The sequence below is a fragment of the Cyprinodon tularosa genome, unplaced genomic scaffold, assembly GCF_016077235.1.
Source record: "Cyprinodon tularosa strain WSP-4 unplaced genomic scaffold, ASM1607723v1 ctg411, whole genome shotgun sequence".
NCBI classification, from domain to species: Eukaryota; Metazoa; Chordata; class Actinopteri; order Cyprinodontiformes; family Cyprinodontidae; genus Cyprinodon; species Cyprinodon tularosa.
The window spans coordinates 43322-66379 of NW_024039132.1; the positions used below are offsets into that span (position 1 = coordinate 43322).

Sequence of the window (23058 nt, forward strand, 5' to 3'; positions counted from 1 at the left end):
GAAAAAATATACTCACTCGATTTTTATTGTTCAATAAATCTGTTCTTCCTTCAGTTAAAAATAGATATATTTAAAACTCTTAAGCCTGAAAGTAGAAGACAGCCCATGGCAAACTGATTTTATGAACAAAAATAAAGGGAAACCTAAAAGAGAAGGATCCAATTTAATGGAACGAATTTAACGAATGCCGTGAACGAATGCCTAACGTTGAGGGAGGATACTTCCTCTCACAAAACGTCTCACAATCGCAGCAGTCTGGCTTTAGGATGGCAGCTTTATCCATAAACATTTTCATGTTATGACCCAGCTCAGCTAAGGGGAAGTAACATTTAAAGACCAGATGTAATTCAGTTGATAATTTTAATGTGTTTTTGTCAGTTTACTTCAGAACAAATTGGGAAAAGGGAACTAAAGGAGTCAAGAAATACAATCCAAAAAAATCCAAAGCTTAATCTAAGGTTCTTGAAACTCCAAATGAAACTCCAATGACCCAAGGCCACGAAGTCCCGGTAAAGCAGACACAATCAGCACTTAGATAAACATCAGGAGGAACTCTGAACAAAACAGTTGAACCGAATAACACAACCAACATTAAGGGGTTTACATTGTAAATTTACAGCTATAGAAACTATAGAGCCCTGAGGAGCAGCTCTCCTTTGATTGGTTGGACAATCAGACCATTATCCAATCCAGATGAGTCTTGCAACAGGAAAGAAAATGCAGGAAATAGGAAATGACAGGAGGACTGCAAGTTCCCTTAGTGATTCAAAGTGGACCGCTCTAGCCTATAGGGGCTGATGAGATTTAGGGGCGCCATCTTGGGGCGGTCGACTGCTCTGCTCAGTGTAATGTGTTGACCAGGCACAGAATCAATTTTAGTTAACTAAAACTCGCTGAATATTGAACTAATTTTCACATTGTTTTTTTCTGAAAAGTTTAGAACTATAGTTATACCAAATGGTTCAGTGCATTTAAATATTCTTAATGTGGTTAAAAGTAATATAATATTCAGACAGGATGTATGTATGTTGCAAATAACAGCCACTCATACATTTTAACCTTTTTTTTACTACCATATACAAACACACAGTTGTACGCAAACATATATACACACACACACATATGTATATATGCAGATATATATTCAATTCAGTTTATTTCTATAGCACCAAATTCACAACACAAGTAATCTCAAGGCACTTTACAGTTAAACCAGATCATACAGTCAAATTGCTCCAAATCCATCTGCTGAGGACGACTGGGGTTCAAGGAGACAGAAGCAGACATAGAAAAAGAAGCATGGATACAAAAGGCAACTGTAAAAGGCGGCCCCGTCCAGGAAACATGCAGCCAGGCAGACGAGCTCCGAGCCAACTCCCATGCCAGAGGATGAAGAGAGCACATCCAACCAGTCACAGTCAGAGAAACAGGACTACACCAAAAAACAGGTTGATCTCCAGCATCTATAAATAAAGGAGATGATGGCAGCAGCACAGCTGATATTTCTCTCCAGGATGGAGTCACAGCCAAACAGGAACAGACCAGATGAAGCTACTATGAGAAAAAGCAGAGAGAGCAGAACGCTAGAGATTGAACTAATACTACTAATAAAGTAGACAGGGTGTCTGCCTCACGGACTAAAACTGGTAGTTGGTTCCAGAGGAGAGGAGCCTGATAACTAAAAGATCTGCCTCCCATTCTACTTTTAGAAATTCTAGGAACCACTAGTAAACCTGCAGATTGAGAGCGAAGTGCTCTGTTAGGAACATAAGGAACAATCAGATCTCTGATATCAGATGGAGCTTGGCCATTTAAGGCTTTATGACTTTTTCACAATTTTTCGGCCTCTTTTATATGTTAATATTACCGTTTTGTGCTTGTCCCACACCCAGACTTTTGATTTTCAATGATAAAAATGATAAAACATTAGAAAAAATGTTTTAGAATACCGTTGAATAAAATATCAGTAAAATAATGAAACTATAATTGGAGTATTTTATGTCATACAACTGTTTATCTGATTTTCTTAACCAATTGTTGTTGTCCCACACTATTGTTGTAATTTCCACCACAACACTATAATGTCCCTTTAAAAAGTTTGTATGAAAGTTGTTTGGGTAGTTGCATGGAGATGAACAGTGACATCACAGCAGTGACATGGTGGGATTTTTGACTTCATCCATCAACTTTTGAAGTAAAGCCAAGGTAAATATTGCTTGAAATGAAAATATTTTTATTGTATGTAATTTCCAAACATGCTGTAACATCAACTCAGTTTGGAAATTAATTGTTATTATAACACACATAGCCAGAGTTCTGATGAAAATGAAAAATAGAGATCATATCTCTCCTATCCTGGCTTCTCTTCATTGGCTTCCTGTTAAATCCAGAATAGAATTTAAAATCCTCCTTCTCACATATAAAGCCTTAAATGGCCAAGCTCCATCTGATATCAGAGATCTGATTGTTCCTTATGTTCCTAACAGAGCACTTCGCTCTCAATCTGCAGGTTTACTAGTGGTTCCTAGAATTTATAAAAGTAGAATGGGAGGCAGATCTTTTAGTTATCAGGCTCCTCTCCTGTGGAACCAACTTCCAGTTTTAGTCCGTGAGGCAGACACCCTGTCTACTTTTAAGGCTAGGCTTAAAACTTTCCTTTTTGATAAAGCTTATAGTTAGGGTGGCTCAGGTTATCCTGAGCTATCTCTATAGTTATGCTGCTATAGGCTTAGACTGCTAGAGAACATGCTTCATTCTATCTCTATTCTCCCACTCTGCAGAATCTGTTCAATCTCTAACGTTCTGCTCTCTCTGCTTTTTCTCATAGTAGCTTCATCTGGTCTGTTCCTGTTTGGCTGTGACTCCATCCTGGAGAGAAATATCAGCTGTGCTGCTGCCATCAACATCTTTGTTTATATATGTTGGAGCTTGGCCTGTTTTCCAGTGTAGTCCTGTTTCTCTGACCATGACTAACTGGATGTGCTCTCTTCATCCTCTGACATGGGAGCTGGCTCGGAGCTCGTCTGCCTGGCTGTGTGTTTCCTGGACGGGGCCGCCTGTGGAGCTCGTTGACAGTTGCCTTTTGTATCTATGCTTCTTTTTCTATGTCTGCTTCTGTCTCCTTGAACCCCAGTGGGCCTCAGCAGATGGCCGCTCACACTGAGCCTGGTTCTGCTGGAGGTTTCTTCCTGTTAAAAGGGAGTTTTTCCTCTCCACTGTCGCTACAAGCATGCTTAGTGTGAGGGATTGCTGTAGAGTCAATGAGTTGATGCAATCAGCTGGTTTTCCTTAGATAGAAAACTTTGAATCAATCTGACTGGATGATATGGTGAACTGGTAAGCACCATGAGATGACACGATATGTTGGCGCTATAGAAATAAACTGAATTGAACTGAATAGAATAATTACAACAATGTGATAATATTATAAAATAACACTTTTTTAGATAACTTTTGACATGTTTCTAACTATAATTTACATGCTAAGCATTTTGCGGTGCATTATTATTTATTATTATGCTTCATAAAGTTTTTAAAAAGAAAGTTTTGTTGTCTATATGTCCATTCATTGTAATTTCCACAGAAACCAGTAATTTCCACCACGCCATTTGTTTTTAAATAAATTGTTACAAAATTCTAATCACTCATTAAAACTGTCTTCATAACTTAAGAGATAATGTTCCACTTTAATTAAAAACACAAGTATTTACACCTTGAAATGTATCTTGCGATTCCAATGCTCTATTATGGCGAACATAAGATTCGCGTCTTGTCCTCATCACAATTCATTTACCTAATCCATAAATGTATGTGTTTTACAATAAAGGCATGAACAGTTAAAACCAAATATGAAATTGTTCTTCCAGTAAAAAACATTATGTGTATCATAGTATTTTAGAATAAAAGACAAATATTTATATGTGATGGAAATTACATTTGTACCAGCCGAGTTGGGAAATCTGTTAAAAAAACAATTTGTCTTTAAAAAAACATTTTTTTCTTATGAATCTTCAAACTAGACTAGTTATGCTAACAGATTAGATTGTGAGAATTTATAGTTTATTATACTTTTTGTCTTCAAGTTTGCAAGGCCAATAGTGCACGTTGTTAAAGAATCACCCATATATATTTAGTTATATATACACTGCCGTTCAAACGTTTGGAGTCACCCAGACAATTTTGTGTTTTCCTGAAAAGTCACACTTATTCACCACCATATGTTGTGAAATTAATAGAAAATAGAGTCAAGACATTGACAAGGTTAGAAATAATGATTTGTATTTGAAATAAGATTTTTTTTTACATCAAACTTTGTTTTCGTCAAAGAATCCTCCATTTGCATCAATTCCAGCATTGCAGACCTTTGGCATTCTAGCTGTGAATTTGTTGAGGTAATCTGGAGAGGTTTCACCCCACGCTTCCAGAAGCAGCTCCCACAAGTTGGATTGGTTGGATGGGCGCTTCTTGCGTACCATACGGTCAAGCTGCTGCCATAACAGCTCAGTGGGGTTTAGATCTGGTAACTGCGCTGGCCACTCCATTACTGATAGAATACCAGCTGCCTGCTTCTGCTCTAAATAGTTCTTGCTCAATTTGGAGGTGTGTTTAGGGTCATTGTCCTGATGTAGTATTAAATTGGCTCCAATCAAGCGCTGTCCACTGGGTATGGCATGGCGTTGCAAAATGGAGTGATAGCCTTCCTTATTCAGAATCCCTTTTACCCTGTAAAAATCTCCCACCTTACCAGCACCAAAGCAACCCCAGACCATCACATTACCTCCACCATGCTTAACAGACAGCGTCAGGTATTCTTCCAGCATCTTTTCATTTGTTCTGCATCTCACAAACGTTCTTCTTTGTGATCCAAACACCTCAAACTTAGATTATTCTGTCCACAACACTTTTCCAGTCTTCCTCTGTCCAATGTCTGTGTTCTTTTGCCCATCTTAATCTTTTTCTTTTATTGGCCAGTCTCAGATATGGCGTTTTCTTTGCCACTCTGCCCTGAAGCCCAGAATCCTGCAGCCGCCTCTTCACTGTAGATGTTGACACTGGTGTTTTGCGGGTACTATTTAATGAAGATGCCAGTTGGGGACCTGTGAGGCATCTGTTTCTCAAACTACAGACTCTAATGTACTTATCTTCTTGCTCAGTTGTGCAACGCGGCCTCCCAATTCTTTTTCTACTCTGGTTAGAGCCTGTTTGTGCTGTCCTCTGAAGGGAGTAGTACTCACCTTTGTAGGAAATCTTTAATTTCTTAGCAATAGCCTTCATTTCTAAGAGCAAGAATAGACTGTCGAGTTTCAGATGAAAGTTCTCTTTTTCTGGCCATTTGGAGCGTTTAATTGACCCCACAAATGTGATGCTCCAGAAACTCAATCTGCTCAAAGGAAGGTCAGTTTTGTAGCTTCTGTAACGAGCTAAACTGTTTTCAGATGTGTGAACATGATTGCACAAGGGTTTTCTAATCATCAATTAGCCTTCTGAGCCAATGAGCAAACACATTGAACCATTAGAACACTGGAGTGATAGTTGCTGGAAATGGGCCTCTATACACCTATATAGATATTGCACCAAAAACCAGACATTTGCAGCTAGAATAGTCATTTACCACATTAGCAATGTATAGAGTGTATTTCTTTAAAGTTAAAACTAGTTTAAAGTTATCTTCATAGAAAAGTACAGTGCTTTTGCTTCAAAAATAAGGACATTTCAATGTGACCCCAAACCTTTGAACGGCATCCTTCGTCTGACTAGCTTAAACCAGCAGGATAGGGTAGAAGTTCGACCGCACCAAGATGGCCGCCATAATTCCTGCACCGCAATCGTCAATGCGGGGTTTACTCTTTATAAATGTCTATGATCTGTACCACAGGGAGGACATTGTGCTGGTCCTTAACTTCCTTTATTTTAACATGTCCTTAATTTGATGGTGAAATTGGGGGGGAAAAAAGTTCCTCGCTCTGTTTCACAAACCTCTCAGTGTTGTTCCTTATTTTGCATCCTGATGTGAAAACCAGAGAGTTTATTCCTCGATCAGCCCCCCCCCCCCAAAAAAATGTACTGACACTAAAGAGATCAAACTTAATATATAAGTCAATACTTTATTATAAACACAAAACTACAATTTCCAACAGCAAAGGGAAACATATTTATTGTTGAATGTTTTACTCAGAAAATAAAAATAAACCAGCTTTGCATTTCCAGATGAGAATATGATCAATTGCTCATGTTGCTTCAACTGAACCTCCCATCAACTCTGCTACTGCGGTCCGTCCGCTGAAGACGACATCGTTCACAGAAACGCCATCGTATGCTGAGCCAACCAGAGACAGCGGCAGATTATTGGTCCTAATGAAGCCACGGATGGAATCTGGAAGAAGGCAAACAGACTTAAAGGAAAACTCCGCTCACATTCAGAATTCAAACTTCTGAAAGTATTTAAAATATCAAATTATTACATACTGTTCAATAAATGATCAAAATAATTTGAATGAAACACTCACCTATTCTCTGAAAGTGGCCGAGGTAATACTGAGGTATGCAATCCTGTGAAGACAGACAAAAAAACCCATCAAAGGATAGTAATAAATGTTGAAGAATTTAGGATTCATATTTTAGGAAAGCGTTAATCCTGATGTACCGTGTGAAGCACCACATTACTCCACCGGGGGGCGCCACTGACTCCCAGGTGGCAGCGAACCGCCTCGGTGGCGCGTGTTAGAAAGACCTCTGTTGTTACTTCCTCTGGATGCCCAAACTCATTCTGGAACCAGGCGCCCCCCATCATGACCTAGGAGACATGAGGGGAAGATATTAACATGTAGCTGGAGCCGTCTGAGGGGAAACCTCTGGATGTCTGAACCATCAGCTGTTTAAAGGTTAAATATCTCCCTATATATACACCCCACCCCTTCACCTTTCTACATATTAATGGGTAACAACCTCAAGCATATATTTTAGGAGGAAAATGATTCATGCAGCTATTATTTCATCCAAATGAAAAATGGAAAACAGATAAGCAGATCATGGCTTGTCTACAGTGAAAAGAAGGACTGGGTTATTTACTTTGGCCTTTTTGGAAACACAGGAAGGAGCAATCAGCTAAGTTAGAATGGGCTTAGTGATTCAAAATTCTTTAAGTCCTTTTGAGACAGCATGAAAAGTCAGCTACATTTCCAATATGAAAAGAAAAAGGGACAAAAGAAAACAGAAAGTAAAACAGCAAGAAAAGGAATAAGAAGAGAGGGAATAAAGGTAGAACAAATACAGTGTGTCTATTCTATTTAAAATTTCTGTATCTGTATAATGATCTGTTTTATGTGTTGTATTCTCGATTCAGAGGGCCCCCTGCCTGTCTTTACCTAGGGCCCCAAATTTCCTAACTCCGCCCCTGGCTGTTGGCACCAAACAGACCCTCAGAGCAACATACAGCTCAGTTTCTTTAATTGTTTATTGATTTTCACTTTCTTATAAATGCAATCACCACCTGTTGCTGAAATGCTTAAAGAGAGCAACACATTTTCCAAGTGCAGACGACGTCTAACAAACTACAGACTGAACATGTGCGTGTTTGTACCGTCAGTCTTGTTGACTGTCCATTGGGTCTGTTGTGCTGAGGGAAAGGCACAGAATCGTAGACTATTCCAAGCAGACCCGGGTCTTCCCATGAAGGAATAAGGTGTCCGAAACCCTGAAAAACAGCATGGATACAGTCCATGTGGAAGACAGTGATTAAAAAACATTCAAAGCTCCAGCAATACCTTTCATTTCTTAACAAATCAAAGGATTGAAAATGCGGCACAGCCAGTTCCTAAATAATGATCCGTTTGTTCTCCATCTTCAGAAAATGAGATATTAGGTTATTAAAAAACAGCAATGTTTACATTTTCCTGTAAAACCCCTCATTTAGATCAGAAACTGATAAATTCATCATAATGAACCATTTGTTTCTAAGAGTAGTTTAGTTTCTCTGCATCTCTTTTTGGTTCTATTGGTTTAAGGTCAGAATTGTGCTTTATACGACACAATCTCACTGATGAGGACACAGATAATGTGTGTGTGTGGGGGGGTCACCTATTTGTCCAGAACACCAATTTTGAGGCCATTCCTCTCAAGATTTGGACAATAAATCAATAATAATACATTTTCCCCTTACCATTGCCAGGATTGTAGCCTAAAAAGGCCTAAAAACTCCTCCCCAAATTCAACTTTTATAGCTCTTGAGCCATATGGAGGAGAAATAATGTTCTGGGCTCCATGAAATAATACACTCTCTAGTTTTCCCCTGTACATTCTGATTTACTGTGTGTATTTGGTTTCATGCTTCATAAAACAGCTCTGACTGTAACAAAACAACGCTCGCCTTGATTTTCTATTTAAAAAATAATTAAAGAATTTAATCCCTGCAGGCAGGAATGAACTATTTGACCCAACAGAAACGCTTTCTTATAACTCAGGCAAGCAGCCTTCCAAATCTGATTGGAAAATCTACAAAAATAGTATTTCTATTCTATAGTATAGCACTAGGCCATGCCACCACAGCTGCATACTTCAACATAGAAACATCAGTGAGATCTCTTTGGAAATATAACACTTAGAGGAATCAAACTAAACTACTAAATCTTTCAAACACACTTTTTTATTGAAAAAAAAATTATATAAAAGGCAAAAAATCTGAATACAAAATCTGTAGAGAGTCATCTTGAGTTATCTTTGAAATATTAGGTTCCGCCCATATAAAGTATTTATCATTGTAAACAGCTGTTCACATTGATTGATGTCACTCCCATGGAGCTGAGTTTTTACTGGTTGGAATAGCAGGTCTGACAAGGAAGTGAAAACGTTTAAGCATTACTGAAGCCGATTGGCTTTCTGCTGTTCCATCCTGCCCCCATTGTCCTGTAACTGGTCTAACAAGGTGTCAATCAAGCCAGGACTTCCTGTTTGAACCTGTGGTCGCATTGAATGCATGTCACTACCTGATCCGTCCTACGCAAACAGATATACATCCGGGTGTCCATAAATAATATAATTATGGTACTAAAATTATTTACTCCTATCCTTAACGTTCTAAAGAATGCCAATACACAACTTTAAAAAATTTTTTATAAATTTTTGAGATAGTTTGGATTTTCTTCATTAAACAGCTTCTCTGAAGTCATCATCGGACATGCTCTGACAAAATCTGATTGAACCATGTTTATCTGCAGTTTACTTGTTTCTTTCTTAAGACTACGCCCTATATACCATAATCTTAACACGGAAGGAAAACCTAAAACTCCAAAACACTAGATTTAGGTTTGAAACCAAAGCCGAAAAGTTATTTATTTCTTCAGAAAATACATTATCAACGTTTAACACACTATATTTTATTACGCTTACTATAAAAAAAGGTCATTTCAGTCTTTTTAGCCAAATAAAATCGATGGTGACCCAGATGCATCTCTGGATTCCCAAGTGAGCTGATGGCGAATGACAGATCAGGTAGTGAGATGCTTCTTGCAGCAGGGAATTTGAGTGAAAATAGCTAAATGTGGTGGCTTTTTTTTTCTTTCCTGGAGATGAGAGTTATCCTGCAATATTCGTACCTTTTTGGATTTTATACGACATTCAGAACCATCATTTTACCAGATTATCTTTTTTCTGGCTGATTCAAGCAAAAAGAGATCAAACTCGGAGGGAAATATTGGAGATTTCCCCTTTGGAACAACTAAAAGGTAGGAACACAAACTTTATGACTTTTGTTTATCTCTCACTTTTTTCTGGTTAAAATGTGCAGCATGCTTGGTATCGTTGGAAAGAGGAGAACGAGAGCTTTCTGTAGATGTGTGGACATGCTATGTTGATATTGAAATACTTATATGTACATGCGCTGAAAGTTCAAAAGTCGCCTCTGGGTCGCTGGCGGGTAAGGGGAACTCAGGGAACTTTAAATCGCCTTTCAAAACATCCAACCCATGAACTATCTTTGTGAATTGGAAAAAAACTTTGTAAAACCACAGCCTGAGAGGGACCATATCATGATGTCATAGCTCCTGTGTCTGTTGATGTGAACTAATTGGATGCTTCGTGTGATTGCATCACTCATGCAGAGGCCTGTTGATCATTCATTTAGGCCAGCTGTGTGAGACCCTCACCGTTACAGGCAGGATGGAGCCGTCGTACTCCAGACTGACCACAGCCACCGTCACTGCTGAGATGTCCTGCAGCTGCTCGGTAAGACTCCGGCAGGACGGGGGGAGTACGCAGGAAAGGGCTGCAAGGACAGAAAGACAGAACAGCAGCTTTAGTGTCTTTGATCATTTCCTCCTGGATCTTTGTGTTCAGTGTTTCAAAGCGCAGCAGAAGGTGTTTGATCTCTGATCATGAGGATTTATCAGGCCGGCGTTCCTGAAGATGAGCTTGTTAACAGCTCTTGAAGGAGAACTGAAATGTTGCCCAATAAAAAGCCACTTGCCTTTGGCTGGTAGAGCAGAGATGACGTGATCAGCTGAGATCTCTCCATCTTCTGTTTTGACCTGCACACAAAGTTCAAAGGTCAAACTGATGTGAAAACAGCTTTTTTACAGTTAGCTGAGTGTATCTGGTCAGGCTTTTTTATCTATCTATCTACTAAAGAAAGCAAAAAAAATAAAACCAGAACCAAGTCTTTGGTTTCCATCCCTCCAATTACATCATCAGTTAATTTATAATAAAAAATACTTTAGAGGAACTAGAATAGGCAACAGCAAATACAAACTTCCCTGACTAAAGTGATTGTGATATTTTTACCTGAACTAATAATTGAAGCCTTTTGCTTGGGCAGAAAATGATCTGACTGTATGCTCTGGTTGAATTCTCTGTAAAGTGTCTGCAGATGATATATGTTGTGAATTGGTGCTATAGAGATAAACTAAACTGAAATGATCCGTCAGAAAGTTACTTTTACATAAACGTATTTTAGCCAACAGGAATCATAGATTTTAATAGACTGTCTGACATCATATTTAGGGCCATTCTCAAATCAGTATTTTTCTCAGCTGATCTCTTTTTTTCTTTATAGCACTAGTGGGCAGGAAAGGGGGAAGATACATGTGGCAAAGGACCACAAGTCCAATTCGAACCCGGGTCGGCCCCGTCACGGACTTAGCCCTACGTATATGGGTCGTGCGCGCTAACCACTGCGTCACCTGCACTCTCCTCAGCTGTTCTCTTGAAATGAAAAATTGTTGGAGCTTGGCCTGTTTTCCAGTGTAGTCCTGTTTCTCTGACTGTGACTAACTGGATGTGCTCTCTTCATCCTCTGGCATGGGAGCTGGCTCGGAGCTCGTCTGCCTGGCTGTGTGTTTCCTGGACGGGGCCGCCTTTTACAGCTGCTTTTTCTATGTCTGCTTCTTTCTCCCACTGAGCCTGGTTCTGCTGGAGGTTTCTTCCTGTTAAAAGGGAGTTTTCCTCTCCACTGTTGCTACAAGTATGCTTAGTGTGAGGGATTGCTGAAGAGTCAATGAGTCGATGCAATCAACTGGTTTTCCTTAGATAGAAAACTTTGAATCAATCTGACTGGATGATCTGGTTGAACTGTAAAGTGCCTTAAGATGACGTGATGTGAATTGGCGCTATAGAAATAAGCTGGACTGAATTGAGACTCCTGATGAATTGCTGTAAACGACCTGGACAGATCTAAATTCAGACGTGTTGGTCCTCCAATGACTGACTGACATCCATCAACACCAAACCCACAGATGTTTCCTCTGCAAAATAACACGCAGCTTCTTTTGGCTATTTAAAAGGACCATTTGTGAGAAAAGTTGTTCTTTCCATACATAGGACATTTCCAAAGATTCTTTTATTGTTTCATTAGTTCAACAGCTGTTGATTAAAGGGGTCCTCATGCAGCACTGGAAGATCCCAGGTCTTCCTGGGATTGCTAATCAGGGTGCGTACTGCCGCTGCTGTTAGCATCAACTGGTACATGAAGGGAAACACCTTCCTTTATACAAAAATGGCCGTTTAAAGCCACATGACTGCATGCTTAGACTCACAGCAATGCTGAAGGCGATCAGAACTCACCGAGTGTTTTACACACTGACCAACAGACTAAGATACAGAAGTATTAAGAACAACTAAGAAATATAAGTGGAAGAAAGAAGTGGGAGCCTAGTGGTTAGGGCGCTGGGCTTGGATTCCAGAGGTTCTGAGTTCGAGCCCCAATCCCAAAGACTGTCACTCTGGGTCTCTGAGCAAGACCTTTAACCCCATAGTCCCCCCCAGGCGTCGCACAATGGCAACCCACTGCTCCCCAAGGGGACGGGTTTAATGCAGAGAGTTCATTTTGTTGCTCTGTACCTGTGAGAGTGTAATTAAAATAAGCTGGAAAAAAAGGGTGCTATGAAAACGTGTAGCAGCTACAGGGAGACCAAATCAGCGGTTTGGGGTGAGGCTGGAGTCAGTTTACCAAGAAACACCAGATCTAGACCTGAACTAGAAATGTCACGTTCCTCCTGTCCTCAATCAGACACAACGGCAGAACAGCAGTACCTTGGCTAAGGAGAAAAAAAGCTGCTCAACGGTACAAAGTCCTTTTTTTACAGCTTGGCACCAACTCAGCGCACACTCCCAACTGTACCAAAGGCTGGATCATGGACCTTGGGAGTTCCTGTTTCTGATTGGCTAGACCTGATCTGAAGCCCAAAGAGACTCTATGGACTGTTGTTAAGAAGAAGGTGAGATACACCAGAGCAGAGAAGGCAGCTATAAAAACAACCTGGGCTTTAATCAGAACCACACAGAACTGCATCTACCACAGAGATGGCATCCGTCTGTGATGCATGGCATACAGAGAAATGGAAATACTTTCAGGAATGTGACATTTTGTTCCAAATGTGAAATTCTATTTTCTTGAAACGTGGAAATGTGGATTTTCTTTGTGAACCAGTCCAGTTTCCGTCAGGCTTATCTCTGCTGTGGTTAAGAGGGGTGCAATGGGTGAGAGGCGGAGTCCGCCCTGGGCAGGTCGCCAGTCCATTGCAGGCCAACCAACCATTCACACACGCACTAACACCTGAGGACAATTTAGAGAAGCCAATTAACCTAACAGTCATGTTTTTGGACTGTGGGAGGAAGCTGGAGTACCCGGAGAGAACCCACGCATGCTCAGGGAGAACATGCAAACTCCATGTAGAAAGATCCAGAGCCAGGAATCTAACCCGGAACCTTCTTGCTGTAAGGGCTACACGGTGGAGCAGTGGTTAGTGTTGCTGCCTTGCTGTGTGTGTGTTTGTCTCTGTGTTGCCCTGCCATGGACTGGAGATCTGTCCAGGTAGATAGGCACCGCCTCCACCGCGACCCTGGCAGGGACTAAGCGGGAGAAAATGGATGGATGGATGGATGCACATATAAACTTTATTTTAAAAGGATCATTGTACAGTTTGAACATAAATGGCAAAGATGCTTTAATCACTACGTACTTTAGAACCTGCTATCATGGGATCCCTCATTATTAGAAGACGCTGTTTTATAATTACTAAATGTGCCTTTTAAGCTCTAAGCTGGGAGTCTATCAAATATTGTCATTCTTTCATGACAATCTCCATGACAATGACTATTTTGGCAAAGATGTCATGAAAAATAAATAATGAAAACCTTTTATTTTTATACTTGTTTTTCTACTCTTCCTACCAACCTTCCATCCAGATGTTGTGGGGATCATTTGTTTCACAGCTGCATTCTTGTGAAGCTCCACTCTGCCGCTTTGTTGGAGATACTCAGTGATCGCTTCTGGGAAGGTTTCTACTCCCCTCCTTAGAGACCACTGAGCCCAGGACTCCTTCTTCGCTCTCTGGGCCAAATTACCAGGATGGATCACAGGAGCCGACCCTGTGGAGGTTTCAGACCTGTCATCTTCGTTCAATCAAACTTTTCAGATAACATACAGCAAATAAAAGTTCCCTGTTTGCTAAACAAACAGGGAACGTAGCTGTCATTATGCTGCATTCACTGGCAACTGGGAACTTTCATTTCAGATCTTCCATAAAGGAATGAGGAAAAGGTCCACAATAAGTTGGACTTATGCAAACCAGCAGCTTAAGCCAGACATACACTGTATAATTTGTATAGTTTTTAGACGTACAGTGTGAGCAGGTAGATCGCATCAGAGCGCCGGGTCGCACAGTGTGAGAACAAACATTGCGAGCTGTGATCTAACAAAGTACGACGAAACGCTGCGGTTTCATCATAAAGTGTGAGCTGTAGCTGCATGCAATGATAAAATCCTACAGTGTACCCCTGGCTTTACAAGGTAAAGATGAATGCTGGTTATCACTCATCTGAGATGTTTTAAGACAATAAAAGAGGGATGTTTAATACCTGCTGTAATATAAAATAATTGATCTACATTTTGAGTGCTATGGTAACTCAGCATCATAGAGATTTAAGAACTCAGAGAATTAATTGATGTACCTGAGCTCAGCAGCATGCCCAGAGTCAGGGAACCTCTCTGCTGCTCAGCGTTGTAGAGGGCAGGGAAGCAGGAGCGCACACTCAGCTTCTTACAGTCACCCGCAAACACACCCCGACACATGCTGTCAATGGCTATGTCTGCCACCTGAACACAGAGGAAACAAGATCTAAGGAAGTTATTTAAAATGCAGGGAAATGCAGCTGATCAGGCCTGAAATGTGTCTTATTAATCTGTCATAATGGACGCCTGAACAGACACAGCTTCTGCAACAACATATTAAAAAACGGGTCCCAGCGTTCACTGCAGGATTCTTTTCTTTACCTGTTTGACCAGTTTTGCCACTAGGAGAATCAGTGCAGTCACATGGACGTATGCTTAACACCTAAGAGGAAGTGGACTAATGTTTCAATGAACTCCTCTAAGAGATTTGCATCAGCTTCAAATACTTATTGCCGAGGCTCGTACTGACCCAGGAAACAGCATTCCTCAGGCATGAGAGGCTTCAGCTATAAACCAGCACATCTGAAGCAAGGCCAGCTGACAGCTTTGCTAGGGCTCAGGATAACACAGCCCCCCCTACACCTTCCTTTTTTAGGATTGATAAAGCATTATTGAACTGAATTCTGAATTGAACCCATTTAACTAAAGGCCTAAAGCATGAGGAACGCTCAGCTTTCATACCAAAAAGAGAAGAAGAAAGTACAGAAAAGATGCAGATGTATAAAACCTTTCATTCTACTTCCCCAAAGCAGGTGTGTGGGTCACCAGGTGTGGACACTTTTCGGGCCACTTAAGCAATATTATGTCTTTAAAGGCCAGTTTCAGTTGTATAATTTGTTGTATTTCATCATTTTATCTAGAAAGTGCACATTGCTCTAGTTTTTTTCTCTGTTTTTTTCTAACTACACCCATCTGTTTAGCAGTTTTAGCCCCTGTATAAGCTTGAGTTTATACAGGCGCTGAGTGAGTGGAGTGGCTGTCTGGAGTTTAACACAGGCCCCCCCACCTTATTCAAATCAGACAAAATCGGTGTCAAACGTTTGTGCCGGTTTGTGCAGCAACATGTTCGTTTGTGCCGCCACCATTTTAAAGATATAAAGAGATGTTTCTAGAGGTCATCAAAGGTCAACCAGCCCCCCCACTTTCTTCAAATTAGTCATGTTTGTGCTGCCAAACCAGCACAAACGGAGCCGAGTTAATTGAAATTTTCTCTAGAAACATTTCTTTATATCTTTAAAATGATAGAGGCACAAACGAAAATTTAGCTGCGCAAACGTAGCACAAACGTTTGACATCAATTTCATCTGATTTGAAGAAGGGGGCTGGTTGACCTTTTGACCTTTACCTTACCATTAATACCTGTGCCAAACCAGCACAAACGGAAATTTTTGCTGCACAAACGGAGTTGAGTTAATTAACACCCATTTTGTCTGATTTGAAGAAGGTGGGGGGGCTGGTTGACCTTTGATGACCTCTAGAAACATCTTTAACCTACATGATCTGTAAAGCTGAATCCAAAGAAGCAGTCAAGCTCTCCTCACCTCCTTTCCAAGCCTCCTAGAGACGAATGAATGGATGGACTCGTCTGCTTCTTTTCCTTTTTTTACCAGGAACTCCTTCATTAAACTGAACGCCAGTGGACGGGAGAACGGAGGGACTGTTTGAAAAATTGTCCTGAAGAAAACAAATAAACATCAATAAAAACATAGGGAGAACGTGATCGATCTAATTCTCTACCTCTCTGAGCATCTCTTTACCTCATCTCAGAGGGCAGCCGGTGAAGCTGTCCGTTGATGTACAGGAACCGGTTCTTAGAGGCATCATGGCTGTAGGAAACTGGAAGAATTTCTCCATCCAGACCCAGAGCTTCCACCTGCCACACAGAAACAAGTCATTATTAAAACAACAGCTGTAGATTCATTCATCAGTTCAATGCTGTGAGCTGCAGGCAACATCCAGGGTTCATTTATTGATATTGATTACATTACATTGATTACATACATTATTATTGACATTGATTTATTAATTTCACCTTTCTCTAAAATCCTTCTTTAGGTTTTTTGCTTCTGAATTATTTACTTTAACCTTTAATAATACAAAGAAATAAAATATTATAATTTTGGGGGTGAGAATCCTCAAAATGTAAAAAGGATCTGCACCCAGAGAAACACACCATAAAGTTAGGAAACGCAGAACAGGTCAGAATATTCAAGTTAAAGGAAAAGTCGCCAATATTCAGAATTCAAACTTTTGAAAGTTCTTTAAATATGAAATTATTCCAATAAATGATCAGTGTTTTTAATTCAGAGTAATTTTCATCTGAATGTGCTTTACTGGAGGCATCCATGTTTGTCAAAGAACACTACTGCCACCTACTGGTTTGTGACGTCACGGTGCGGTATCGGCTGTTGATCAAGTCCCAGTGCTGTATCTGGTGTTTGTCACAATGCGCTATTATCTAAGTCATCTTGAAAACATTCTTCTTCCAAATGTTGGCTACATATTACGGGTTTTTTCTCTGGCCAGAAGTTCGATGGCAAATCCTCCCTCTTCAAGTTGGCAATCCAACTCTTCTTCACTTTTACCTGATGTGGAGGGAGGTGTTACTATATTTGGGCAAAAATGGCCGCTCCCAGACTCTGTGATCGCAACGGCAAATATTGTTTTTATTTTTTTACTGATTAACACTAAATTCATTAAATTACCGTGAACGTTTTAGTTTAAGGTATAAATAATAATCCATTGATTATTCCTTGCAGACTGGACTTCTCCTTTAACTTAGATGATGCCACGTGTCTAAACCCTCATCCTGTGAGGCTGTCATCTCCCAAGGATCAAAGTTTACTCCTTCCGTTCCTGTTACATAAATCCCTCCTGATCTGTTTATCAAATATAAAACAAGTGGCGTTACCATGGTTTCCTCCTTTGGATCTAAAATCCATATAGAAAAACTGCAGCAATAAGCAGCCTTCATGGGTTAATGATGCAAACAAGCAGCAGGTGCAACATAACCACTGAGGTGTTACCAACCATATTGAGTGTGTTGCGTCCCACTGCTCCGGCGGGTCGGATCCCCCTCGGTCCCAGTTCAAAGACCGCTCCATCGGACCGCCTCAGCGACCAGAGCCAGCCGCCAAAACGACTGCTGGACTCCAAAACGATTACCTGCACATTGATGGCAGATCAACACATTTTAATGTTCTGGGATTACTACACAAAGCATCATTTCTAAAGTCAAGAAGTTTGTTTAAACAAAAATCTATTCAGAGGTTAAAAAATAAGCTTTGTTGAGATCTTCTATTTAAGAGAGAGGTGTTACTTTATCCATCAATCCAACCAACAGCTAACCCAAACCTATTCAAACCCCCGCTGTAGGTACCAGCTCTGCTCGATCCTGCTTCCTGCCAGTGACGTTACGCTACATGATTGGCTGAACGTATCATTGTGGTTGCCCGGACAACGATAATAACATCACGCACGCCCGTGTGCCGAGTCAGAGCATCTGTAGCATTAGCGTGCCTAATGAGTTTTACCTGATTGATAAAAAACTGAATAAATCTGTTTCTGGGGAACAAAGTAACTGTTAGACCCTGATATGAATGGGGAGAGCTGGGTAGCACTGTGGCTAGCTGTGCTCAGTAGCTAACAGGTTAGCCTCTTTTAGCTCAGTCAGTTAGCCATATTAAGCTACACTACTTTTCAAGCATATTTAAATATATATATATATATATATATTTAGTTAGTTACTGTACTCCAAAATTCAATATTTTTATCACAGATATTTTCTGAAAAATGAGTTCTGCCTTTATTATTAATGGTCAGAGTATCAATTTTAGCCCCCCTCTGTCCTGGGCCTGGGACAATGAACCAGTTTGTCCCCCCTGTCAGCGGGCATGATCCCAGTTTTCCAAAATAGGAACCATTACCAGGATGTTCTTCCTGTTTCTTCCAGAGGAAACTCAACCCTGAGGCATGATGTGAAAAAACACATCCATAACAGTGAAACTACTGAACAGCTACAGAGGAACAATGAACCACGTTTATTTAATAACAATCTGGATGCTTCTTTCTTTCTAAATGTATTAATTTCACCGTTTTCTCATATTGGTTTTATTCCTGTTTATTTGACAGTGAAAGGTTTCACATCATCAATCACATCAATGTGGAAGTTTTCACTGAGATACTGCCCTAAATCAATAAGGACTTTATGAAACGAGTGTAAAACTGGTGTTTGCTGCGTTACCTTGGTAACCTGGGGGTTCTTGCACAGGTAAAACGATGCGGCCAAACCCCCAATGCCTCCTCCAAGGACTGCTACTGTTTTCATTGGCTGACTGAAAAACAACAACATCTGATGAGAACAGAGCTCTGCAGCGAGTCGACGCCTGGCAGGGTGTGTCGTCTAAAGAAGGCATGATAACAATGATAGGAAGAGCAGTTGCATTATCAGAGGAGGGCTTCTGGCAGCCAACCGTCAGTCATGCTGTCCACAAAGTTCAATTCAGTTTATTTCTATAGAGACAATTCACATCATGTCATCCCAGTCAGATTGATTCATAGTTTTCTATCTAAGGAAAACCAGCTGATTGCATCGACTCAGCGACTCGAAGGCAATCCCTCACACTAAGCATGCTTGTAGCGACAGTGGAGAGGAAAAACTCCCTTTGAACAGGAAGGAACCTCCAGCAGAACCAGGCTCAGTGTGAGCGACCATCTGCTGAGGCCGACTGGGGTTCAAGGAGACAGAAACTGAGAGTCAGTCTGATATGGTGCTGGAGCCGACCGATCAAAGATTTCCATTCTGTCACATTCCTCTTCCCTTAGGAAGAAAAAAAAACCCAGGAGCTCTTAGAGACGGTCATGCCTTTAAATAACAGCACTGGCCTATGAGCTCGCTGGCGTCATTTCAACAGATCTGCGTTCCAGCGTGGTTCTGCAGCTTGGTCCCCTGCATTGTTCTGATCCAAACAATCACAGAATGAGCGTCTGCAGCAGAAAGCTGCTGGATGCTCTATGTCTCACTAGGTTCTGTTGGACAGCGCCGCATCCGTCAGCAAAAACAAAGCATCTTACAGTCAGGACAAAATAGAACAAACTGGGAAAACAAAAGCTGGAATAAACACACAGAAGAATAATAAATCATATTTTAAGGAACCTGAAAACATGTTGGGAACATTTGGAACATACATTTAGGAAAACAGAGGAAAAAATATTGGAACTGATAAATAAAAGACAAAACTCTTCACTGAAAGGGTCTGTGGAGGGAAATAAACAGAGATCATCGGCCTCCATCCGCCATGAATGAAAGATGTACTTCGTCTAACAGAGCTCAGCAGATTCTCAATCCAAAAAAGTTAAAAACAATCCTCCGGACTTTGTTTCCACGTTTGAAGACGTCTCTCTTTCATCAAGGAAGATATTTCAATTCAAAATGTCAGAAATACGTTGAGTTCCAGGTTTTATACAACAGCCCAACAAAGCCTTGTTTTGGCTTAGAAAACATGCAAACTGTAACAGACGAATGGGTCCGCCCCTTTGGAATGGGGGCTGGAAACAAAGACCAGTGGATTGAACTTTTTTGGAACAACATAACCTGGATGACTGAGAATCTTCTGCAGCATGGTGAGCTCAGCAGATGTTCCTCGGCCACAGCAGACGGTCATCTGTCCAATCAGACCAAAGCCGAACCCATTATCATCATCATCATCATCACCACCATTATCATCATCACCATCATCATCATCATACTCAGCGGCAGAAGCATCTAATTAAGAGAAGATAATCCAAGCTGGGACGCTAAAGTTGGTCTTTGATTCGTATTCCCTGCTGTTGGATTTAAAGGCTCATTTAACAACTTTAGACCTTTGAACAGTTTGGCCCAAATCTAAAAAATGCAAACAGTCTAATTCAAACAGTTTGATAAAAATGATGAATGTTTCTTCATCAGCTACTTCAGTCTACATCAGTTATCTAACCGTCACTTGATTGTAAAACATCTGAACAGGAAAGCTGATCAGGCCTTTCCACATTCATGACTGTTTTATGTCTTAGATTTCCTCCACATGTTCATCTGCTGGGAGACTTTATGTTCTCAACTAGAGCTGATCTTCCTTTCAGAATAACAGGGGATATTTAGTCTAAACATTTCTGAATTCATTTTAAACAGTTATTTTTTATCTAACATTTTATCTTGATGTCAAGGATTCACATGCTGGTTAAATAATCTAAGCTGTGAGTAATGTCTAATATCATCCAGAGGCTTTTTTAGTCACTAAGTTATAACAGTTGGAAGCTGCTATTAAAGATCTGAGTTTGCACCCATAGGTTATTTTTCCCAATGAAAAAAAAAAAAAAAAAAAAAAAAAAATATATATATATATATATATATATATATATATATATATATATATATATATATATATATATAAATAACTTTAATATTAAATAATTTGTCGTCAATTTTGTGGTTATGTTGCACCTGCTGCTTGGTTTTAGTTTTCCAGTTGAAGTCCTTCTAATGAGACAAACTTTTTCCTTTGTTAGTTTTCTTCATTAGAAAGTCGCCTTCAGATGGATGGAGGACCGAGACCAGAGCAGGACAAACTGCAGCAGATCAAAGGGACCGGCGGTCAACAGATTAAAGAAAAACACCGACACTCTAAGTAATTACTGCAAAGGCTCAGAGCTGGCAGACTGTCAGCGGCTGCATCATATGAACTTTAAAAAAGCTTCATATTCGTCATGTTTTACCTTTCAGTGCAGCAGCGTCTCCCTGACCCTTTGGCAGACTGCTGCTTACGGAACTCAGCCTCTTCTTCTTCTCTGTGTGTTTGAGGCGGTGGGCGGAGCCTCTATCAAGCTCCTTACCGCCACCACCTGGTCTGGAGGTAGCAGAGAAAATTAGCCGGAAATAAAAAAAATTCCCTTAGGTGTCAAAAGTATTAATGCTTATAACTCCAGTAGAAGTATAAATCCTGCTGTTTAAAAACAGCTTTGTAGAATTTTGAGGATCAATTTTATGGTTTTTACTCAAATAAAAGTGAAAAATATACATATATTTTTTAAACTAGATTATAAAAATAAAAGTATTGGTATTTGGTGAACAACAAGTTGGGGCAGCACCAACCACAAAGAAATGAACTGGCTGGATGAAACTAATTATTTTCATGGGTTTTTATTTTTATTTTTTAAATACCAACAGGCTATAATGAAAATGAGATTAAATCAACCTAAACTACTGGGTCTATTTTTAAAATCAGGAGTAGAAAGTAAAAGAATGTCTAAAAAAGAATTACTCCAAAGTATAGATAGCCAATATTTCTACTTAAGTAAGGAAATTAAGTATTTGTACTTTGTTAAGTGAAACCTCTGCTCTCCAGAACTCCTGAAGGGGTTCGGCTTAAATCCTCTGGTTCTCTGCAACTCTTCTATCACACTATTTCCTTACAGCTATATTTCTAATCAACTTTCTTCTTATGTTCTTTGTGATTGATGATCATTAATAACTGGCCACCAAAGCTGTTGTTTGAACTCCACACACCACAGATTCTCTTTAGTAAAAGGAAAAAACTTTTAATAAAATCCAAAGTCGGTGTTTTCCAGCTCTGGAAAATTGAATGTTGGTTTCTCTTCATCTGTAAGCCATGGACTCTGAAAACATCCTTTAGAGTGGGATGATTAATCTAAATGGAGTTTTCAGATTTATTTTATTTCTTCTTTCTGAAATAAATACATTTCTCAGTGATATTGCTTTCAGTCTGTAAGCTGTTTGTGCTGCTGGAGCAGAGCCCTGTCCATGATGTATACAGATCTTTCTGTTTTTCTTTCATGCTCATCTTAATCTAATCTCTGTTTAACAAACAAAATGGAATAAGAATCTAAAATGTCACCTTCATGGATTCACCAACTTCAGTGACTTTATTTCACTTTGTTCTGAATAGCTATGAATGTTCAAACCTGGACAAAAATACAAGGCAGGATATGTAATGCCAAAAAAAAAAAAAGTAAAAACCAAACTGTTCCCAAACTCATGCGTGCTGCTGCCCCCAAGCAGCATTAGCTTCTGGTCCAGGATGCCTTCTAGAAACCAAAACATTACTCTACCAAATATATAAAGAAAAAACAAATTTTAAAATGTTTTAGTTGGTTTATCCCTTTTAAATTATAATTACATATGATTGGCATAAGAATACCATAAGAACTCAACATTTTCAGCATTAGTTTCCAACTAAATAAGGATTGTTCAACCATGTTTATAGTGCAAAAATAATGGTGCAAAAAAGGCATTAATTTGAAAATCTCAGCGTTTGCACAGTTGTGTACTTTTAAGTTTAAAACATTATAGAAGTGGTTCAATTTGGCCATAAAGCTCAGATATGTGCATGTCTGAGACAGAGTCCAGTTTAGAGTTCAACAGTCTGATGGCGACGGGTGAAAAGCTGCTGCAGAACCCGCTGGACCTGCAGTGGATGCTGGGAAGCCTCTTCCCAGAGGGCAGCAGGGAGAGCAGTCCCTGGTGGGGGGGTGAGGGGTCACTGATGATCTTATGATCAGTGATGTGGTGTTCACACACCTGGAGAGGTCGTTGGTGATGTGAACCCCCAGGATTTTGGTGCTGA

At 40.1% G+C, this 23058-nt stretch overlaps 1 protein-coding gene across 2 annotated transcripts; it reads right to left on the reverse strand.

The window, feature by feature from the left end:
* Positions 1 to 6084: 6084 nt before the first annotated feature.
* Positions 6085 to 21280, reverse strand: ppox (protoporphyrinogen oxidase). Of its 2 annotated transcripts, XM_038298650.1 has the most exons (14): positions 21191 to 21231; positions 20919 to 21043; positions 18684 to 18774; positions 17471 to 17605; positions 16198 to 16313; positions 15982 to 16114; positions 14440 to 14584; positions 13664 to 13857; positions 10460 to 10520; positions 10140 to 10258; positions 7580 to 7693; positions 6644 to 6793; positions 6507 to 6549; positions 6085 to 6373 (listed from the first exon to the last, which is right to left on the reverse strand). In XM_038298650.1, the coding sequence occupies exons 3-14, from the start codon at positions 18765 to 18767 to the stop codon at positions 6228 to 6230; spliced, it is 1440 nt and encodes a 479-aa protein (XP_038154578.1). In that variant the 5' UTR covers positions 18768 to 18774; positions 20919 to 21043; positions 21191 to 21231; the 3' UTR covers positions 6085 to 6227. The 2 variants fall into 2 exon arrangements, with proteins under 2 accessions (XP_038154578.1, XP_038154577.1); XM_038298649.1 differs by lacking the exon at positions 20919 to 21043 and having other exon boundaries at positions 21191 to 21280.
* Between the last annotated feature and the right edge of the window lie 1778 nt (positions 21281 to 23058).